This window comes from Falco naumanni, chromosome 1 (assembly GCF_017639655.2).
Source record: "Falco naumanni isolate bFalNau1 chromosome 1, bFalNau1.pat, whole genome shotgun sequence".
In the NCBI taxonomy this organism is placed as follows: domain Eukaryota; kingdom Metazoa; phylum Chordata; class Aves; order Falconiformes; family Falconidae; genus Falco; species Falco naumanni.
Window position 1 is genome coordinate 39056447 of NC_054054.1, and position 21454 is coordinate 39077900.

The following is a 21454-nucleotide window of genomic DNA, read 5'->3' on the forward strand; positions in this document are numbered from 1 at the left end:
CCTGGGTTAGCGGTGGGATGGGGCGGACAGCTGCAAGGAGCCCACCGCTTGCTCTCCTTCCTGCCGAGCTCTCCCATCACCAAACAAAACCCAAACACAAGACAAACAATGCGTACGTTGACTTATTTATAGAGATCACCTTTAATGCAAATGCCTCCCGTGGAAGAGGACGCACTGAAGTGAGCAGCTCTGCACGGGGCGGCTTTGCTCAGTGCCCCAGTGTTCACAGAGCCGTGGTGGGTCAGCGGGGCCATGCAGTTCTGATGCTGGTGCCTGCACCTTTGGGGAGAGCAAAGGCACACAAATGCCCTCAAAAAGGCTTCCTTTGCATGGGAAAGGGGCTGGTGAGGGGCTGTGGCAGGGGAATGGATGCACACAGGCCGTGTAGCAGCAGCAGGAAACTCAACGAGGAAAAAAGGACACACACACCCCCAGAGCCCCAAATGCAAAATACATTTTGCAAAATGCAAATATGCACTTGTCCGAGGCCTCAGAGGAATGGTTCACCATCCATTCAGCCCTGGACAAGACACCACAGGGTTTTTCGGTCCCGCAGCGGAGGCGAAACAGCAGCCCTCTCCCCAGCCTGCCCCAGCACCAGTGGGAGAGGGCACAGGAATGGGCATCGCTCATCTCTCCCTCACCAAGGAAAGCCTCCAATGCCCCCAGAAAAACCACAACCAAACAAATGGAAAAAAAAACAAAAAAAAACCAAAAAACAACACGCCAACTCAAAAATAAAACACTGTTATCACCAGCTAATTTAACACTGTTAAAAAAAAAAAGATCAGAGGCCACCCGAGAGCTACCCTGGGATGCCAGACCTCTGATCATCGGCTGATTTCCAAAGCCTTTCCCACAGTCGGGCCTTTGCGGTGCTCCTCCTCGCAGCAGAAATGTTTTATATATATTTATATATATATATATATAATATTTAGATACTGTGTATGGATCCCAGCTCAACCCGGGTTTTGCAACTCTTCCTCCTTCCAAATGAAACAAGACACACGACGACACCCCAACCTTCTCCACGCCCCACGGGAAGAGCAGAAGGGTTTTGGCAGCTTCGCTGGTGGAGAAAGCGGTCCCGACCTGGAGGCTCTATGAAGCAAGCATCGTGGAGAAGCTTCTCGTCCCTCTCTCCTCCCCTCCTGTTCGTCCCCTTGCCCCCACCCCACCCCTCTGTCCCCTGGCCGCCCATCCCTCGCACTGCCAGCATGGGCTTTACACTGTTGCCCCCAGCATGGCATCTGTCCCTGTCAGGATCTCGTTCTGGTTGGAATCCAGTCCGAAAAATTTGACCTTGAGGCCGTCGACAGGGTGGACCACGGGCACCAGGGTGATTTTGGGGAAAGTCCTGGTGGCAAGCTCAAAGCGGCTGGTGCTGGCCAACTCAATGGCCAGCGCCTTGAGGAATAGCTTGGCCAGGTGCTTGCCCAGACAGGTCCGTACGCCTCCTCCAAAGGGGAGGTAGTGGAACCTGCCATCCTTGTCTTCGCTTCGACCCTGCCCAAAGCGGTCGGGGTCAAAGACATCCACGTCCTTGAAGACAGGGGCAGTGTCATGGGTGTCCCGGATGCTGTACATCACGCTCCAGCCTTTGGGGATTTGGAAACCCTGCAGAGAAGAGGGAAGGGGTGGAGAGAAAACCAGAGCAAGTCAACCCTACTGTAAAGGGAGAGGGAGCAGGAGGACAAGATAAAACCACTTGGCTTTGTCTGCTTTTTCTGTATTTTCTTTGAGTTTATTACTTGTGCGTGATGCAGATTTATAAGAAAACCAGAAAGCACAGTGCAAAGGGCTGGGAGATGGGAATCCTGAGTTTATTTCTGCCTCTGTCCCTGGGACCCACCAGATGATCCGTTGCTATTTATTTGCTTTGCAATCACTGGCAGAAGCCACCTACCAGTAATCCCCTGGTGCTCCACTGCCACCAAGCAAGGGGAAGCAGCTTTCCTCATGCCTGTGCTGTGCCATATGCCAGCCAGCCCTCCCCAGAGCATCCCATGGCTTTGCTCACACCCTGCTGGCTGTCAGCCCCACACGCCCAACACACATGTCAGGGCCTGGGCAATGAGAAACAGAGTGGATTGATCATCCACTGAGCACTTTAAAAGGTTCCCGACTCAAATCGTTACATTAGTAGGATTTACAGCAACAAGCCAGGTCTCAAGATTTTGTTTTGCTAGTAGGAAATTCCAGCCATTGCAGTGAGTAATATGCCTGTCATCCAGCAGCTTGGAGATGCCCTTTGCAGTAAATCTTTTCCTTGTCACACCCCAGTTCAGATTTTGGCGTCAAACTTTGTCACAAGTTGCTCTTTAAAGCATCACGCCTGTCTCCTCTTTGACAGCTTGAGTGCATCCCTTCCCTGCCACAGGCCAGATCCCATCACTTTCCTCTGAATCCAGAGCAATTCCACTCCCATCACCAGCAGGACCTGATTTGTCCTCCCTGATGTCTCATCTAACCCAGGCTTGAGCAAGCTTTGCAACATCATGTAAAAGGCTATTATGGGGAGCTCATGGTGCAGCCACATCCCAGAGAGATGGTGATACTCACATCCAGCTCGAAGGTTTGCAGCACCGTCCGGTACCCCCCAGAGATGGGGGTGAAGAGGCGAAGCACCTCCTTGATGACGCAGTCCAGGTAGTGAAGGCTGTTGATATTGTCTAGCCGGAGGGAGCCCTCGCAGATGCAACCGTTGTGGAGGATGCCCTTGCTGCGCAGCTCCTCCCGCAGCTTCTCCAGGACCCGGGGGTGTTTGAGAAGCTGCATGATCAGAGAGGTGCTGGCACTGGCAGTGGTGGCGTAGGCGGCAAAGATGAGCTCCAGGGTGCCATCCTGAAAGACAAGAGCAAACCCAGGGTAAGAAACAGGATGGACAGACAGGCCAGCAGCCATGGCATGTCAAGGGACAGGCACACAGGCTGCTGTGGGGCATTTTTTTCCCCAGCAGCTCTCCAGCCTGGTCACTTCTAACTGCAAGGTCCCTTCTTGTGCAAGCACAGGTCTTGGACACCCACCACAGGGAGCTTCCCACACAGCCTTGGAAGATGCTATGGATCAGAGAGGCAGGAGAAAAAACCCTGGGAATGGCTTTTGATAGCACATGAATGACAAGTTATGCCATGACCCTGCTGCAGATAACCTGCCGAGGGCTCATATGCCCTGCAAAGGAGGCACTACAAAACTGCATGGGTCAAGGGATGAAGCTGGTCAAGGCTGAAAGTTTCAGCAAACTTGTACAGTCTTCTGGTCTTCCCTGGAAATGCTTTTTAGAAAGGGCTGAGCATGATCTGCAAACAAATATGTCCCATAGGAAAGCTTGTTGGCACCATAATCCCCCAGACCAAGATTCACCTGCAGCTCCAGCAACATACTGTGGCCCCCCAGCTCTCACTGACCATCTCAGGTCTGCCCTAAAAAATTCTCCTTGCAGCAGCTCACGCTTTGCTCTTTGGGGAGTCCCTGCTCTGAGCACAGTGAGCACCAGGTGACCATGGAGAAGATCTTTACCTTCAGCTCCTGCATGGTTAGCTCCTTGCCATGCTCTTTGCCACTCTCTATCAGGATGTCCAGTGCATCAGCATAGTCTTTGCCCTGTGTGTTCTGCAGTTTCTCCTGGATGGCTTTCTCCAGCCCCTTCTGCAGTGTCTCACGTGCCCGGATGCCCTGTGGAGCAGGGAGCCATCAGACTACATAGGACACAACATTAGCACTACCATCCCCAGCCCAGAGTCCCCAGGAGCTGGAGACGTGCTCAGGACAACAGGCCTAAGTAATACAACTGTAATTGCAGATGCTCAAAGAGAAGTATAAAGATGCTGAAGTTGTTCCCTGGCCAGGAGGAGCAAGTCCTGAGTGGCCAAGATTACAGGCAAGAGTAATCAGCACCTACGTGCAAATGATAGGTATAATGTGGGAGCCCCAGTACTACACCAGTTCACAGGCCTCCGGCTCACCCTGGGATGTATGGCAAACCCTGGGAAAATTGTATCTCAAAGGAAAGTCAATTCATCTGAAAGGATCCTCTTCCCAGGACCGTAATGGGCTTTCCAAGCAATTTTATCACCTGGTCTCAGTAAAGCAATTCCTATCTGAGCACAGCTGCACTGGGCTAACCTGCTGCTGCAAACGCTTCAGGGCTGCAGATGGTTTGGGGTCATTCATGTGGTCAAATAACGGTAATAAAATTTGCAGTGATCATGACAAAAATAAATTTTAAAACCCCATGTTTCTGTTACCAAAGTTCCCTATTAAAAAATACTATCTTTTTGTTTGCAGTTTTTGTTGTTTTCATTTTGCACCATTCATCAGAAAACGAGAACAGTTCTTAGAATTAGAAGGTCCACTGACCTGTTTCACCCTGAGGACAGGAGGGAATTAACAGGACAAGGGTCCCACAAAGAAAAGAACACAGCAAAACTGCCAGTTATGGGTGAGGAAAAATGATGCATTAAATCTGGGCAAGTCCTGACTGTATCCTCCCTTGCATCAAACTGCAAAGTCCCTAGTGCTCTAAAAACCTATGGATGGATCTTCTTCTCCACTCTACTGAAACAGGACTTTGTAGCCCAAAATGAACTCACTTCTAGAATTGAGAGGGTGAGAAGACATCCCTCCGAGAACCTGTAGAGGCTGGATTAGCCACCATCCCATTGACATAAGATTAGTGTTATCAGCTGGTGGAGGACTCAGCCAAAATCTCTTACCCTCCTGTAGCCACTGAAGGGCAGATCCACAGGCAGGGAGAAGACATTCTCCACAAATTGCTGGTAGACCTCAAAGAGGCGGTTGAGTTCCTCATCGGGGATGCGGAAGCCCAGCAGGACACGGATGGCCATGCGGAAGGTGAGCTTCTGGGTCTCATGGTAGACATTGATGGACTCAGGGTTGCTGCTCCAGGCCCGAAGGGTGTCTTTGATCACAAGCTGGATCTTGGGGAGATAGCTCTCCAGTGCCTCATGGCTGAAGATTTTGGAGAAAACCTGCCAAAGAAAGCAAGTGGAGATTTCTACACAGCCCCAACACCCTACTCTGCCTTCTCCCGTAACCAACTTCTGCCCACAAAAATGGACATCACAGGTCTCCTGCACGGAGCAGAGGACTCATCATCATCCAGAACCCATCATCCAGAATCACCGATTCCTAAAACAGCTGCCTAAAAGGGTTGATGGACATCAGCTGACAGATCCTCCACAGGCTGATCCCCACCACAGCCACCACAGATGACAGGCAATAACAGGGTGCAAACCAGAGATGGGAGGAAATGCTTCATCCTGTGCGTGGCAGGAAGGATGGAGCCAGCTTCGTGTCTCATGCCTCCCAGTTACATTCACCCCAGGATCTGGATGCTACTAATACACCTCTTCCACTGGGATTCTCTAGTATCTAACATTACTGTTGTGCACGCACACAGACACATGCAAGCTTGTCTCTCCACGGGAAGACTTGGCGGTTTCTCCCACCCATCAACCATCCTTTTTAAATATACATAAAAAATTAAGGAAAATAATTATTTTGAGGCATTTAGGATCTCTGCGAAAACTGGCTGAACTTAGACAGGGGTTCAAGTGGGGAAGAAAGCACACTCGTACACAGAGGTGGCAATCGCACACGGCTCATTTCCTTAGGAAACGGGGGAAAAAAAGGCCTGATGTCAGCAGACAGTATTAATTTAAGCTCTGCGAGTAAACACTGTGCGGGAGTGGGCCTCCCCAGGCCCCCGATGCTAACGGCTCCTTACTCCAATTTGGGCCAGGGCCCATGTTGCACGAGGAGCTCAGCAATGCCAGGAATGTCCCTTCAGCCCTCCCCGGTGCAGCCCACAGCACACGCTTTCATTCAGCATCCCTGCTGCATCCCTCCCAGAGTGCACCAGAGGAAAAAGTGCTGTTTGTTTATTTTTTATTAACCTACACACACACACACAGGGCAGTAGGCACACACACACCACCACATGCCAGGCCTCCAGGAAAATCAAATTAAAACAGGCTCCCAAGGAGGGAGCTGCAAGCCTGCGTAGCCTCCACCGGTGGCCGATTCCCGGGGGGGCTCAGTGCACGGTGGGGGGGCTGTGAAGTTATCAAACCAACAAGAGGAGAGAAATCAAAGCCGCCCCCTCTTTCCATGAGCGCCGGACTCACTGGAGCTGTAAATGTGAGAATTTCCTCCGCAGTCAGCACTCAAAGGGAAAGGTAATATTTTCCTGGCTGCGACCCCTCATTGCTAATGCACATCGTTCACTGGGAGTTTGTTTGGTGAAATAACACCTCTGTCCCCTCGCAGCCCTGGGCAGGAGGCTCGACAAGAGCTGCTTCATAACGCACCGGGCTTGGGCTGAGCCCTGAGCAAAGCTCATCACACGATACACGGTGGGGCAGGGCTCAGAGGCTCCCCACGGAAATACCAGCACCCAAATGGGATGGTAGGAGGGATGGGAAAGAAAATGCAAGCAGACCAACAAACAGATCCGCCTGCAGACAGACAGCTGTCCCCAGATGGCTACGCAGAGCAGAGGCATGAATGAACGGAGCAGAGGAATGAATGAATGAACAGCGGGGCAGCAAGATCACGGCGAGGGCGTGAGACGGTGTGGCTGCTGCCTCTCTGCCGCCTCTCTGCACTTCACAAGCTATTTTTAAGCTTGAAAAGGGAAACGATGCTCAGGCAGACCTGCGTGTGTGAGGGGGTGAGTGAAAAAGCAGCCTCTTGGAAAAGAAAAGCTGGAGGTGTTAAAGCTGAGTCCCTCAGCTGCCTGGGGAAGGTATGAAGGGAGTTGAGAAAGGGCCGGCTACTGATGGCCATGAGCAGGACACCAGGCTTTGAGGGAGTGCCAGCTGCAGGAGAGCTGGCAGCCACGAGATGCTCCACAGGGATTGGACAGGACCTCCTAAGTGGGGCCAGCGAAGGGACACCCATGTCTCCCATCTGGCTGGCATCTGCCCTTCATCCATGCTGGGGAGGTGGGATAAGGACAGAGGCTCCCAGTGAATCACCCCGCTCTCCCCAGAGGCTTCCCATAACTCAGTTTCTTCAGCTGAAAGCAGACCCGATGAGGGGACAGCCTCTGCTTAAGGAACACCGAGGCTGCAGCCCTGCTTGGAGCCACCATCCCGATGGAGGTGGCCCTTGGGGCTCCTGAGCTGGGGCTCCTGAGCTGGGACCTCCTCCTCCAGCTCTATCCTGCATCTCCCAAAGTGCTTGGGGACCCCCTGCACCCTGCAAAAAGTACAGCAGCCCAAGGAATGCCTCTTGTCTCACCGTGGAAAAGTGCTGCAGTGGTGCAAAAGCCCAGCCCGGGGCTGGACCCACACCCTGCAGACCAAGCTGGACTCTGAAGAGGAGAGTGCCCGTCCCAAGGAGTGATGTGCAGAGAAGGCACAGAGGAGGGGGACCCTCAGGAAGAGAAGTCTGAGCCCCTACAGAGGTCAAAGGGGGAGCATTTAGCACTAGGGGGTTAATGGTGGGGGGTAAAATCTTTTTGCTCTTTCTTGAGCTGTCCTTTTGCCGCCAGGCTCCTCCAGCCCCAGCCAGCTGCATCCCTGGCCTGCTGGAGCCTGCAGCTCCCAGCCACACGGCCGGCTCGCTGCAGCGTCCCGTCCGCTCGCCGCCACTGCGCTCCACGCCGCCTAATCCCAGACGTCAGTGGATCCTTCCCCAGCCAGACGCAAGTCTGGATCCCCTTCCAGTCACCTCCAGTTCAACCCTGCATCTTTCCAGTTGATTAAAAAGGAGGAAAAGGCAGCCAACTTTCCCGGACAAACCTCCGCGCGTTTCTAGCCTAAAATTCCTGCGCCCTCTAGTGAAGTCGGACCGAACGTCTCGGCCGCTCGCTGGAGCAAGACCAGGCAGCAAGGAGCATCGGTGCAAAACAAGCTGCTGCAGAGATGCCAAGAGGCAAGGTCATCATTAAGGGGATGCTCGGCTTTGCTAACACCAAGATGCAATAGCCCAGCCATGGTGGGGGTCTGGCCAAGTAGCCTCAGTGGCAGTGCCAGGACGGACAGTGGCCAGGACTTTCGGGGGATGCTGGAAAGAGCCCCCATTTTTTCTGACATTTTGATATGTCTCAAAAAAAGACAAGTCTGGGGATTTGCTCTGTCTGAGGGCAATCATTTACACCCACACACACATGCGCTCACCCTGTGCTGAGGGAGACACCACCACCCAGAGAGCCTGGCTGGAAACTTCTGAATCCACCTCACAGTGGAAACAGGATACTTAAAGATTTATGGTTTTCCTAAAGCAGAAAACTCCTTCTCAGTGTCTCAGTTCCAGGATCTCCTGGACAGATCCAGCCCTGTGTGACAGTGAACTGCCCCCAGTCCTGGCTAGAAAGTAGCCCAGCTCCATCCTTAAACCACACCGAAGAGGAGAGGACATTCAAGTGAAGAGCCCTGAGCTTCAACGCACAGTGTTTCCATGTGTAGCAAAGGCTTTGTTTGGCAGCCAGGGTGGAAAGAACTTAGCAGGGACAATACTTTTAATTGTGTTACCCCTCCTTGGTGCTGGCCAAGCTTTCCCAGCCCAAGCACCAGCTTCAGCCCCTGCCTTTTGCCATCCCCAACCTGCAGTTCCCCTACTACTGCCCAGCACATCAGCATGGCAAAGAGGGAACTGAGCTTCTTCTTCCACCCCTCCAGGAGGAAAACTTATGCTTTGGGATCAGGCACCTGTGTCTCATCCAGTCCACGCCAGCCAGAGCTTCTGGCCCGACCAAACAAAGGCACGATGAGCATGGAGATGTTTTCATGAACCAATTTGGCACCCACTGGTGGTTTGGCTGGCAGGATGTGTCAGGAAGCATCCAAAGCAATGTCTCAACCTCGAGACATACTATTTCTTCCTATGTTTCAAAAGAACAGGCAGCGTTTGTCCCAACGCCATCCTGTCGCCACGTTATAATGAATGTCTGCCTCTCTCCAGCATCAGACATGGACCTGCCAGACATGGAGCCCACTGCCATGCTCCAGCGGGCTTGTAAACTGTGATATTTTTGGAGCAGGATGAGAAGGCTCATGGGCAAGAGGCTGCCCTGGTACCAAGAGCATGAGCAAAGGAAAAACACAGCAAAAAAAAAAAGTTGTGAACATTATGCAAGGCACTGCAAAGAGGAGAGGACCTCCACAAAACCCCACTGCTGCCCTGACAGTCTGCCATCTATTTATGAAGAGCTTTGCCTTTCACAGGCACACATCAAAGAGTTGATCCCTTTTCTCCCTATGCTGTAATTGGAAAATAGAACACATGGACCACTCCACAGTCTCCTGCCATGCTCCATCATGGGAGGAATCCAGGCCCGTACGGAGGGAAAAGCCAAAAGTTTCAGCTCCCAGACACACAGAATGAGCAATTCTGGGTTTGCCCATCAAAGCACAGCACGGCATACAGAGGGCAGGTGAGGAGCGTGGGTGTCCTGGGGGAGCAGCAGCTTCACCCAGGGAGAAATGCAAGAGCCCCATGAATACTGCAATCCATCTCCAAAGGGAGTCTGGTTACAGTAGCTCGAGTCTCCAAACTTGGCCCAGCTGAAGATGAGAAACGGAGTGCCTTTGCAAAAAAAAAAAAGTTTCACTGAAATTCGGATGATTCTCAAAAAAATTGTGCTGGAAAAAAGTGTAAAGATCATTTCTGCATCCTTGGGCCACATCATGATGACCATGCACCTTTCATGGTTGCCCATACCCCTAATATTTTTTTTTTTTTTGGTAAGCATTTAGGGTTGTAAGAAACTCTAGCATTTCATATTTCCTCTCAAGTTCAGAATAAAAACAAGCCCAAGCACCCCATTTCCCCATGGATCAAAAATCTCCATGTCCAAGCATCTCTTCTACAAACCCTCCACATGGCATGGGAGATTTCACTTTTGATCCAAACCCCTTTAACAGGCTATCAGGTTAGAGGGGCTGTGATGCCCAGGCTGTTGGGGAGAGCAAGGAAGAAGCATGCCACCCTACATCTGTCTCAGCACCTCCCTCTTCAGAACTGCCTCACGTCTCAAAAAAACTTGCCACCACTACCAAAATGGAACCAGCTATGTAGGCTTCTTACCCCACATAATGGGGCTACCTTGGCACACAGCGGTTCTTCAGCATCTGCATGCCTCCACCACCTCTGAAGCACTGCTCCAAGTGCCCCTATTTACTCATAAGGAACCAGCGCATTTGAGAGAGTCAAATTCACCTTATGTATTGTCACCGCTCTTCAAGGAGGGAATCAAACACAGGGAGGGAGAGAGAAAGAAGATATCACATCAACAGATAGTGTGGCAAAGAAATGGGAGCCGTGTCCAGCCAGAAGGGATTAGAAAGGTGGGATCAGCTGGCCGAGAAGAGGTCCAACAGGGCATGCACACACCCTGCCTGTGGCTAGTGCCTTTGGCTGGAGCCGAGGAGAAGGACCATCCCACAAACCCACCAGGCACACTGCTGCATGGTCAGAGAGGCCATTCATCGGTGGCAGAGGGCCGGATCAAACTGGGATGGGCTATCCCATTTGGGTTTGGACCACAAACTAAATCCCAGATCTGTGGTGTGGAGAGGAGAGTCTATCCAGAGCTAAAGAGGAGGAAAGCAACTTGTCCAGGCAGGAGGGATACTGCCCTGCCCACCACTGTGGAGCCAATGGAGGAGAAATATTAGGAGAAAAATCCCCTTTCTGCTGACCCCGTGCATCTTCCTGGAGCATGGAGGAGAGACCAAAGGGAAGGAACTCCATGCATTTAAGCAACCCAGAGCACGGACTCTAGAGACAAAACCAGACTTGGCAAAGAAACCAGCCTCAAGTGCTCTTCCATGGGAGCACTTAATCCCTGGTCTTGCCAAGTGTTCCACAAGCGGGGAGCAGAGCAGAGCATGTGGGGTGGCCACACTCACAGAGGAGATGAGAGGGAAACACCCACCCCATGACACAGCCCACCCCCTCCCAAAGGTGAAATAAATATGCCTTTCTGAGCACGCATGGTGTCTTGGCAAAAATAGGGGAAGACTCTTGGAGAAGTGTTTCCCCCAGCAACTCTGCTGCCAAAATCCTGAGTAAGGTCTTGCGAGACCTCGATGCATCATATGGAGATGAGCACACACCTGACAGCGCAGAGGTGTGCCTGCATATCCATGCGAGAGCTCCCACAGACTATCAGCAAGACATCTTCTGAGCTTTAAACCAAGCTGAGGGAGGAGATGACAAGGGCTCAGATGACCCAAAGCCACCATACAAACTTGAGGAATAGGAAGTTGAAGAGCAAGCTGTCTGACAGAGAGATATATTCAGGGGTAGAAGTGCCACCTGAGATGGAGAGCATCATTAACCTGAAGCAAAGCACTCAGTTCCCAGAGGGATGGGCAGGATATTACGAATTTCAACTTAGCAGATTGCTTGAGTTGCTTGGAAGGGTGGAGTATGATGCATAGAAAACCAAAGCTACACAAAGACAATGTAGGACGGATCCTGAACCTGAAAATCTACCCCCCCATCTCTGGGATTAGCTCCTGGCCTCCCCTGATCCCGCTCTGAAGTAGACCCTGGACCCACGCAGAGCCATGGGCTGCAGGCTGCAGCTCCACCCAGCACAGAGCACTGCAGCCCACACAGAACATCCAACAACTTCCATCCCCAATGCCACAGAAAGGTAGAAAAGCCTACGGGAAAGAGGTTCCGTTCACAGCATCGTACAGCTCCTGGGCTGTGACCACGTCCTGACACAGTACAGCTTCTCAAAGCAGGGCCTGAGCTTGCGGGGCATTTTGGGGTGGAAGGTGCTATGAAAAACACATGAAATTTGTCTTTCAGCCAGGAGCGCCTGTGCTTTGCTTTTTTTTTAATCCATTGGAATTACTCTGGATTTACACCACTGTAGATGACAGCACTATTTGGTCTAAAGTCAATGAGCCAACCTAGCTGACAAATTCTTCCCCAAGACCACGAGCAGGAGCCCTACTCCTTCAAAGAAAGCCTTTTCTCCGGCCCCAGTGGCTTTTGCCCATGGATTAAAGCTTAAGGGCAGCAGCCCGACATGGACATGCTGAGGAAGGGCTGCAGGTGAGCCAGCTGATGGCAGCTGCAATCCAGCCTGCTTGAGCTGACTGATACAATTGAGGGGGGGGTGGGGGGGCTTGGATGGAAGGGAATGGTTTCTTTTCCACCATGGGATTTACAAGTCTCACGAAGGAGAGTGGTGGGGCTGGGTGGAAATGCAAGGAAAAAAAACCTCCAAACCCTAAAAAACCCCTCTCTACAACTTGGGTCAGGATTTTTTTGTAGTGAGAAAGGTACGTTCCCGCTGCCTCCCATCCCTCCTTCCTCCTCCCGCCCCTCTCCCTCATCTCCGTCCTTCCCTCCCTCCCCCCCCGCCCCCCCCCCCCCCCCCAAGTCCAGCCCACAGCAGCTGGTTTATATTTGGCTGTAAATTTATGGCCCCTTTTGTGTTCTTAATCCTCTTGCAAACTATATTAAAGCCTCAGACCTTTCTACTTGGTGCTAATAAGCTCAACACTTGTATGCCTCCGAGGCAGAACATTAATTGTGGTGTGTTAATGAATGATGTAGTTTTGGACAGTGAGACAAAACAGGCCATTTCTCTGCACCACTGTCTGCTTCCTCCTCAAGTCTCCAGGTCTAGGATGTCTACCCAGCCCACGGACTGCTTTTATTTTATTCTTTCTTAAGCCAGCTATGCCTATTTTGGGATTACTATGCTGGAACAGAGCACGGCCCCGGCAAGTCCAGCACTTTTCTGCCAAGGCTGGATGCTTCTGAGGAAAGTCTGAGTCCCACCTTCCCCGCGCACCATAGCACACCCGTGCCGGCAGTGCGTATCCTGCACGGGGAAACTCCTTCCTGGCCCCAGGCACTGCTCAGTCTAGACCTAAAACCTAAGGACCATGTGTCCTGGCCATTTCCAACTCCCATTTCCTTCTCCACTGAGATGCTGGGGTCCCTCACGGGCAGAGGCACAGGAGCGCCTCCCTCCCTGTTTGCTGAACTTCAGCTTCCCACTGGCCTTACATCCCATAAAACCAGAGCCAACGTTATCACCGTGCCTAAGAGTAGATTTGCTTTGTCTTCCTGACAGCTCATATTGACCCAGGGATCGACACTTCAAAAGACACACGTGGTAAATCTGGAGAGACTGCAGTGATTTCACTGAAGTTTCACTGGTAGAAATGGGAGCTCACGGGTGGAAAAGGGAACTGGAGATGCCTACAAGGAAAGATCTAGGGCAAGATGAACAGCCAGGAACAGGGTATGGCAGAGGTAGTGTGGCTGTGCCACCAAAACAAGAGCAGGATGGGGAGAGTACCGGAGCATGGAGCAAGGAGCACCCTTAGCCAGTCACTGTCGCCAGTCACCCCTTCCCAATGAGTTACTGTAGAAGAGCAGGCACTCGCCTCCCTTGGAATGTCACGTCTGACTGCAGGGGATGATGTGCATCCTTCATGTGATGGGGAGAGACAGGGATCTGTCACTAAAAAGCCAGAGCAAAGCCATGCCCATGCTCAGGCCAGGTGCAAGAGTAACGTGGCTACTCCTGCCAGAAACCTGCAAGGTGATTTTGAGACAAAGATGCCACCATGGAGGAACAAGCTGCAGCACGGGTGGCCCAGATCCTTCTCTGACATCAACATAAACTCCATGACCCAACAGCAGTCACAGCCTCTTGGTAGATATTTATCTCAGGAGGGTGGCTGAGGAGTTTTGGGTTGCTTTTGTTTACTACTTGTAAACTGTTCTTATCGACCAGCTTCATCTCAGGCAAAGGACAGAGCCAACACTGATGACATCTGCAATAAAGCGATACCCCTTGTGCAGGCAAGCCCTGCTCCCAGCCCTGCTGTCACGTCCCCATGAAAAGTTGACTTTACACCTAGAGACTCCCCCTCTAATAATTGGAGAGTTCATTTCCCCAAAGGGCGAATTTTTCTTCAATTTATATTAACTTTGACAGCTTCCTGCGGGGGAGCTTTAATAAATAGAGGATGGGAAAAGAGAGAGCTGCCATAGCTACCGGAGTGTTAATATGGCTTTGTTCCTCCTGAGCACCTTTGGCATGTGCCTCTTGGAGTCCTTTATCAACACCTCTGGGATTAAAGCTTCTGGTAGCCCAGGGATGGAGACGAGGATATTCAGCCACTTTATGGAAGGAGATACTGAATCCATACAAGATTCTGAAAAGAAGCTGAGATAGGGAAACAGCAAGCCAAAGAGAAGATCTCCGGAGACTCAGTTGTCCAGCCCAGCTCTGATCCTGTCACCACCAAGGGCAAAGTCTCCTACAGCAGATGCAGTGGCGATAGCTGCAATTCGCTGATCTCAAAATTACATTGAAGAGTTAAAACTCTTCGGAAAGCTTCACAACACATGGCCAGAAAAACAGCCGATTTCAATGGCAAGCTACCAGAAACATCATGTAAGAACATGTTGGGTTTGAAGCTCTTTGCTAGAGCCCGTCTTCACATCTCAGTGGCAATCTGTCCCATCAAGAGGAGAGAGACCACGGCTCGATTGCCAGGGAATGATGAAAGAGTATGTGTCAGCGCTGCTGCAAATAAGTGCGACTCCACTGGCTTTTAGAAAGACGGCAAGGATTTATCACAGGTGGTGACCACGTAAGGGTTGGTGGAACAAGAGCTAGAGCTGACCCCAATGGATGGAATCGCAGCAGAGGGTGAGCACACGGGGTTTCACACTCTGCCTTTCCTTGTGTTGGCCAGCATCCTGTGCTGCAAGCAACCTCATGAGAAATTATACCTCATGTACAATTTTCTGGCAAGGCCAGAGAAGGAGAAACCACTTAAAAGGAAGCAAAGGCTCAAGCTTAGAGATGAGGTAGAAAACAAAATTTGAGAGGTGGAATTCTTCACTCCAGAAAGCTCTACAATGCTCTACACTGAATTATCAACAACCTAAAAGGTTTCCTAGGAAATACTACTGCTCTTCTGCATGGAGCTTTCAGACTGCTCCGATTCTTTCAAGATTTCTATTAATGCTAGCATCCTTACTATGAAAGTTGGCTAATTCTGGGAAAAAAACGCTGCCTTTTGCCAACAAGTTCATTGCTCAGTTCCTCAGAGGTTCAAGAGGAAGGTACAAACCAGGTATCTGAAAGAAAAACTTCCACCTAGAAGTAGCAAGCTTAAGTCTTAAATCTAATGCTTCCTCCTCACACCTCAGAGCCTCAGCAGCAGGGCGGGGAGAGTTAAAAGTCAATGCCATTTAACAGCAACAAAAGCTCAGGGCTAATGAACTTAAAAGACGCCAGCAATTTCTGCTGGTAGAATGCACCTGGCCTGGAAAAAACTTTAATCTGGTCATCGCAATCTCGACAAGAATAAAATGATCTATTTTATTCCCATTAGAAGCAGGTTCACCTTATCTCTGCATGCGCAACTCATGCGGTCCAGGGCGAGGGATAGTTTTACGTAGGGGAGAAGGTGATCCAAGCAGCTGCCAGGCTCAGGGAGCACCCAAGGGTGCATGACGCATGAGATGTTCAGCTCCGCGAAAATAGTAATTAAGAGGAGACCAAGTGAAGGAATCAGAATAACCTCCCGTTTTCAAAGGGAAGGGAACCAGCTGAGCCCGGTGTACCCAACCTCATGCTGCTGAAAGAGAAAGCTTAAAAAATAATTAGCTACTCTAAGCATTCCCAGCCCCACTGATCCAGGGAAGGTGTTTGCTCTCAAATACACCAGAGCTCAAAGCAGTGGCAAGGTGTGCGTGCAGGAGCAAGGGTCATCCTGGGACAGCGTTTTATCAGAATGCTTGTTCTTAAGAGGTTTTGGGCCGTCCCTCAGGCAGGAATTAGGATCCTTGCCAGCTTGGGATCACTCGTGATGCCAGAAATTTGGAAGGCAAAAGGGCTTTGAGGAAGAGAATGGGGACCCAGACCAGCCTTTGGATTCAGAAAAACCTGAAAACATTGGGATTCACTGCTTAGGGTGGGACATATATTTCCCACTAGGAAAAAACAGCAAAAGTGAGAACATCAGGTATGAATATCAAGGGAGAGAGGCTCTACCCTTTCTATGCTGCTGGCATCTCTCCTTGCTGGTGCTGGCACTCCCCATCTGAGCTGTGGTACAAATTATAAGTCCATCAGGATACCACAAAGGTCAGGCCTCCCTTTTCCATGACCCCATTCCCATAACACACGCTCTCCTCGCCTCCCCAGTGTCTGTTCCTGAGGTCAGAATTCCGCGGTTTTATTAACGCGATGGCAACCAAAGGCCTTCAGCTACCCACTTTTCAGTAGCAAAAAATTATCTTGCTGTGCAGAAGATAAAAGCAGCAGCGAAGGAGCATAGAGGCACCCTCAAATCACTGGTGGCTGCTGCTGCTTAACCCTCCGTTAATGGGAAACAAATCGGAGCCAAAACTGCTGCCTTCCTCCTGCTGCTGAAGCAAAGCACATCACTGCCTGTTCCCCTGCACCTCTCCTGCTGCAAATTATGCTCCGTGTTGGAGGGAGCCCCATGAACTATCACCCTTTCTCTTTGACAGCAAGGTTGGAAAAAACGCCTCCCTCCTTAAAGAAAAATAAAATTAAAAAAAAGCAGCCCAAGTAAACAGGTAATTGCAAACACTGCGTTTACCCTGGTCTCGGGTAGGGATTGACACGGCATTTCTTGTGGTATCGCTCAAGTCCTGGCCGCCAGTGCATTAAGAAATGTGACTAATAGGTGTCATGTGGTGTTTGTTTTCTCGTCTGCTCCCCCGGGATAAAAGAGTGAGCAATTGGGTTTGGTAGGGATTTTGTAGCCATATATACCCCAAAATAGGAAATCCTGCTGGAGCAGGGAGCGAAAGCAGACCTTGCTTCGGGGCAGGGACTGGGACAGACTCTTGGTGCTGGGTACCACGCTGGCTGTGCCACTGATGCCATCTCCGCACCACAGACAGAGGGGGGAACATTACCTTCACCCCAAAGCCACTGCCTGCCCCAAAGCTGGGAAAGGGCCTGTCCCATGGAGGATGGGATGCAAAAGCCACCATCCATGCCACCACACCAGCCTGCATCACCTTTGCCACCACCTTTGCTGATGGGGGGACAAGAGGATGATCCCCCACATCTGCTTGGGCTCAACACACACACAGAGCCCCAAAAACAGGTTGCCCTGCCCTGGGGCCTGTAAGGAGGCTCTGACCCCAGGACCACTGAGGAGGTGAGGCAAAGCAAGACCCCAGGAGGGGCTCAGCATCCCCCTGCTACCAGTTCAGTGTCCGTCCCCCCCCACATACACTTCATTCTGGGACCTCCACCAGCGCCCCAGTCTCCCTGAAATCCAATGCAATGCTCAGCACCACGACCCCACCCCCCCCCCCCAGCAAGCACAAACCCCACGGGGTCTTCCTGCAACACCCCCGTGGTGAAGCATGGAAAAGGCGGGGGGGGGGGGGGGGGGGGGGGGGCACGCTTCTTTGCCCCCCCGCCCCCATGCTGCGCTGTGCCCTCACTCCTCATCGCCCTTTTAAGAGCACTCTGGGCCCACTCTCGCTGCTCCGCGCACGGCAGCGCCCCCCACGCGTGTCCCCGGCTGCGGGGGGGTGGGGTGGGGGGTGTCCGTAGGGTGATGGGTGGAGAGGGGCAGCACCTCCACCCTCAGCAGCAACCTGCAGAGCAGCCCTCCCCTGTGACGCCCTCCCCGTTCACCTTCTCTCCTCCCCATCGCCCTTTTAAATTCCTCAAAGGCATCGATCGCGGACACGAGGTGGGGGGAGCGCCCACGCGGGGCCTGCCTCCCACGCACTGGGGGGTGGGGGCTGCGGGGAGAGGAGGAGGGGGGAAGGAGAGGCAGACGAGAGGGAAGAAGGGAAGGTGTTCTCCTGCCCTACGTGCGGACCCACGCCCCGCCCCCTTCCCCCGCGGCTTTCCCGGTCTCGCGTGGGACGCTCACCTTCCTCTTGTGGCGATGGATGTCGCCGATGGAGTTGGCCACAGTGTTGGGGCCCAGCAGCATGCGGGTGCTGCGCGGCCACTCCGTGCTCACCAGGTGATGCTCCCCCATCAAGATCTTCCGCACGTTTTCCGCGCCCGTCACCCGCACCAGCGGCCGCCCCAGCAAGTGCGTCTTGAAGACATTCCCGTACTTCTCCCGCCGGGAAGACTGGAAGCAGGAGCCCTGCGGTTGAGGGGGGGGGGGGGGGGGGGGGGGGGGGCGGGGGAGGGGAGCACAGGTTGGGGTGGTGTTACGGCACGGCCTCTCCGCGCACCGCACCAACGCGTGGGGATCCCCACGGTGCAGCCGGGGGAGATGGGGAGGGGGGGCAACCCGGCCGCGGGGGTGGGTGGGGGCGGGGTAACCCCGACATCCCACCCGCGCACAGCCCGGCTCCCTCCGACGGGGCGCCCGGCGCTGCCCGCGGCGCGCCCACTCCTCCAGCCGCCCCGGCGGGAGTCCGCGCCCTTCGCCCCCCTTCCTCCTCCTCCTCCCTTTCACTTCTACCTTTACCTCCCCTGGCACTTTTTAACCTTTCCCCCCCTTACCCCCCTTTTTTTTCCCATTCTCTCTTTTCTTTTTTTTTTTTTTTTCCCGCTCAGGCTGAATTTACTCGAAAGGCTGCAATTTGCCTGAGTAAATCTCCAGATTTGAGAAGGTTTAATAACTTTCCCACATGCTCCGGGGGCTTTTGTCGGCGAGGAGGTGGATGGAGCCGAAGGAGCGGGGGGGGGGTGTCCCCCAAAAAAAAACCATCCCGAGCGGGGATAATAGCTGCGAGCGCGGCAGCTCCGCGCCCCGGCGCTGGGCTGGGAGCGCGGGTGTTTATTTTGAAACAAAAGCGCGGTTGTGAATTTCAGATGTTCAGGTGACCCTGTTTCTTGATCTCCGTAAATATAATTAAAGCCCTTTTTGTGGCATTAATAAAGAGTTATTTGTACACCATTTCCAGGGCAGCACAAAGAGGACCTTTATGTGGCAGAAGTTTCGAATGGAGTCCAATTTATACAAAATTTTGTATTTTTAGCCCTGGACTCTGTTTGGACGGAGCCTGTGGAAAAGCGAGAACCCTTTTCTGGTCCCCCTGTAAAAATCTGATAAATTTCTTTAAAAAATAAAGCCCTATTGAGAGCGTGCGGTTAACCCCTTCGGCGCCGCTGGCGGGGAGGGGGCCGGCCGGGGAGCGGAGCTGCCGCTCCGGGCTCCCGTGCCGGGGCTTCCCCGGCGGCGGGGGAGGGGGGGGGGGGGGACGACACCGGGGGACACCGCAGCCCTCCCAGCCGGGACCGGGTTGCCCTGCTCGGCCGCGGGCTCCGCCATCCCCTCGGCGGTCCCGTCAATGAAACGCGACCTTCGCTGGCGGGAGCATCCTCTCCAGGCTCCTCTTCGCGGATCGTGATTTTCATCCCGCCCTGGGAGGAGCGGGTGGGAAACCCTCGGACTCATTTTCTTCGAGGGTTCCCTCCTGGGATGCTGCGAGCCCCAGGGGTGCCCCCAGCCCGGCCCGCGGCCCCCCCCGGAGCGGGACAACCCCGGGCCGCCTCCTGCCTCCTCTCCTCGCTTCCCCCTCCCCCCCTTTTTTTTTGTTTTAGTATTTTTTCTCTTTTTAATATATTTTTTCTCTTTATTTTTATCATTTTTTTCTTTCTTTTTTTTTTTTTTTTTTTGGCAGTCACCCTCGCAACGCGGTCCGGGGGGATCCCGCTCCGCCCGCCGCTGTTCAGCATTTAGCAAGGTTAATCCCGGGTTAATCTACCGATTACCTCCGCGGGCTTCCCCCAGGACCGGACCCGAGCCGGGCGGGTTGAGAACCCGACGGAAGCAGCCCAGGGGACGGGGATGGGGGACGGGGACCCCATTGCACGGGCGAGCCGGGGGGGGCACGACTCGGGGAGCCACAGCCACCCCCGCCCCGGAGCGGCAGCGCACCCCGGGGCTACCTCCCACCCTCGGCTTTATTTTATTACTTTTTAAGGATTTAGGCTGAGGGGGGTGTGTGGAGAAAAGATTTTTGGCAGCACGGCGGAGACCCCCCGCCGCTTCCCCGCTAGCAAGCAGACCCCACCGGGCAGCCCCGCAGCGCCCGGCCGGGGAGCGCAGCGCGGCGGGCCGAGCCGAGCCGAGCCGTGCCGTGCTCCCTCGGTGTGTCCCCCCCACATAGCCACCACCAGCCCCCTGCCCCAGCTACCTCCCCAGCTCGCCGGGAACCCGCATGATGCAATCGAAAGGGAAAGAAAAAAAAAAAAGAAAAAAAAAAAAAGAAAGAAAAGAAAAAGCCCTTTAAAAAAAAAAAAAAAAAAAAGCGCCGGTCCCAGCCCACCTTCCAGAGAGGGAAGGGAAGGGAAAAGGGAAAAGGGAAGGGAAGGGAATCCTCCTTACCTGCAGGAGCCAGTGGAAGGTTTCTCCGATTAAAGGGAATCCCATAGAGCCTTTAGGGATTGGTAGCTTGCAGGTTTTGTCGCGGGTGGCAGCCCAGCGGAGCTGCCACAGCTGTTGGGACACGGCCAGCAGCAAAGTCAGTGACACCAAGCACGCCGCGAGGGTAGCCAGTGCCGAGACGAGATCAAAACTTGCAAAAAGCATATTTGGAAGAAGGAGGAGGAGGAGGGTGGGGAGAGAAACAGCCCCTTGACAGGCACCACACTCGCACCCACACACACGCACGCACGGGGAAGAAAAAAAAAAAAAAAAAAAAAAAAGAGGGAGATTGCGGAGCACACGCTAAGGGCTGCCTGGGGGGTCCTTGGGCGGGGGGGCCGGGCTCGCCCCCTCTCCGCTGGCAGGTTAAAAAAACACAGGAAAATAGGGGAGGGGTGGGAAAAAAAGGGAAAGAAAAAAGAAAAGGGGGACCCAAAAAGCAGTTTCTCCTCTGTCCCTTGTCTGAAAACTTTGTTCTTGTTTGGAATAAACTTGACAGAGTGACACAGGCGAAAAAAACCACCCCACACAACACAAAAAGGGGGGTGGGGGGAGAAAAAACTAGGAGACCCCAAAAGAAGGGGGTGGGGGCAACTGAGTAGCCAAAAACTCGGGAGGGGAAAAAAAAAAGGAAAAAGGAAAAAAAAAAAAGAACAACCCGGAGTGAAAGAAAAAAAAAAGAAAAAGACCCCCAAAAAGTCCAAATGCAGATGCTCTGGCTTTCGCTTGCTTTCAAGGCAAAGCCACACACACCAGAAGGGGAAAAAAATGAAAGAAAAAAAAAAGGAGCGAGATTTTAAAAAAATATTAAAAAATCATAAAATAAGTCAGCCACGACCTGGAGAGATGGAAGAATTAAATAGCTATATATATGTATCTATACACACGGAGCGAGACAGATCGGTTTATATCTCCATCTATATATATATAAATATATCTCTATAAATATATATATATCTATATGCCGGTTATTTGTTAGCCCCAGACTTTTCACCAGACTTAGTAAAGAGGGAGGCAGGGCTGCTGGGTATAGCCCCTCTCAATGTTGAGTTTGAGTAAAAAAAGAAAGTCAATGTGTGTTTATATAGAGGCGGGGA

At 52.6% G+C, this 21454-nt stretch overlaps 1 protein-coding gene across 1 annotated transcript; it reads right to left on the reverse strand.

Moving 5' to 3' along the window:
- Window positions 1-1205: 1205 nt before the first annotated feature.
- On the reverse strand, window positions 1206-20587 carry LOC121086594 (cytochrome P450 26B1). Its single transcript, XM_040590510.1, has 6 exons — window positions 20319-20587; window positions 17898-18122; window positions 4716-4991; window positions 3520-3675; window positions 2563-2844; window positions 1206-1617 (listed from the first exon to the last, which is right to left on the reverse strand). The coding sequence occupies exons 1-6, from the start codon at window positions 20520-20522 to the stop codon at window positions 1225-1227; spliced, it is 1536 nt and encodes a 511-aa protein (XP_040446444.1). The 5' UTR covers window positions 20523-20587; the 3' UTR covers window positions 1206-1224.
- Window positions 20588-21454: the final 867 nt, after the last annotated feature.

Excerpts from the sequence above, each read along its gene's own strand:
- LOC121086594 (XM_040590510.1), bottom strand. The coding sequence starts at position 20,522 with ATGCTTTTTGCAAGTTTTGATCTCGTCTCGGCACTGGCTACCCTCGCG. Across the intron at positions 18,123-20,318 it reads CCTTCCACTGGCTCCTGCAG|GGCTCCTGCTTCCAGTCTTC; the intron begins GTAAGGAGGATT and ends CCTCAACCGCAG. Across the intron at positions 3,676-4,715 it reads CCTTCAGTGGCTACAGGAGG|GGCATCCGGGCACGTGAGAC; the intron begins GTAAGAGATTTT and ends CCTGCTCCACAG.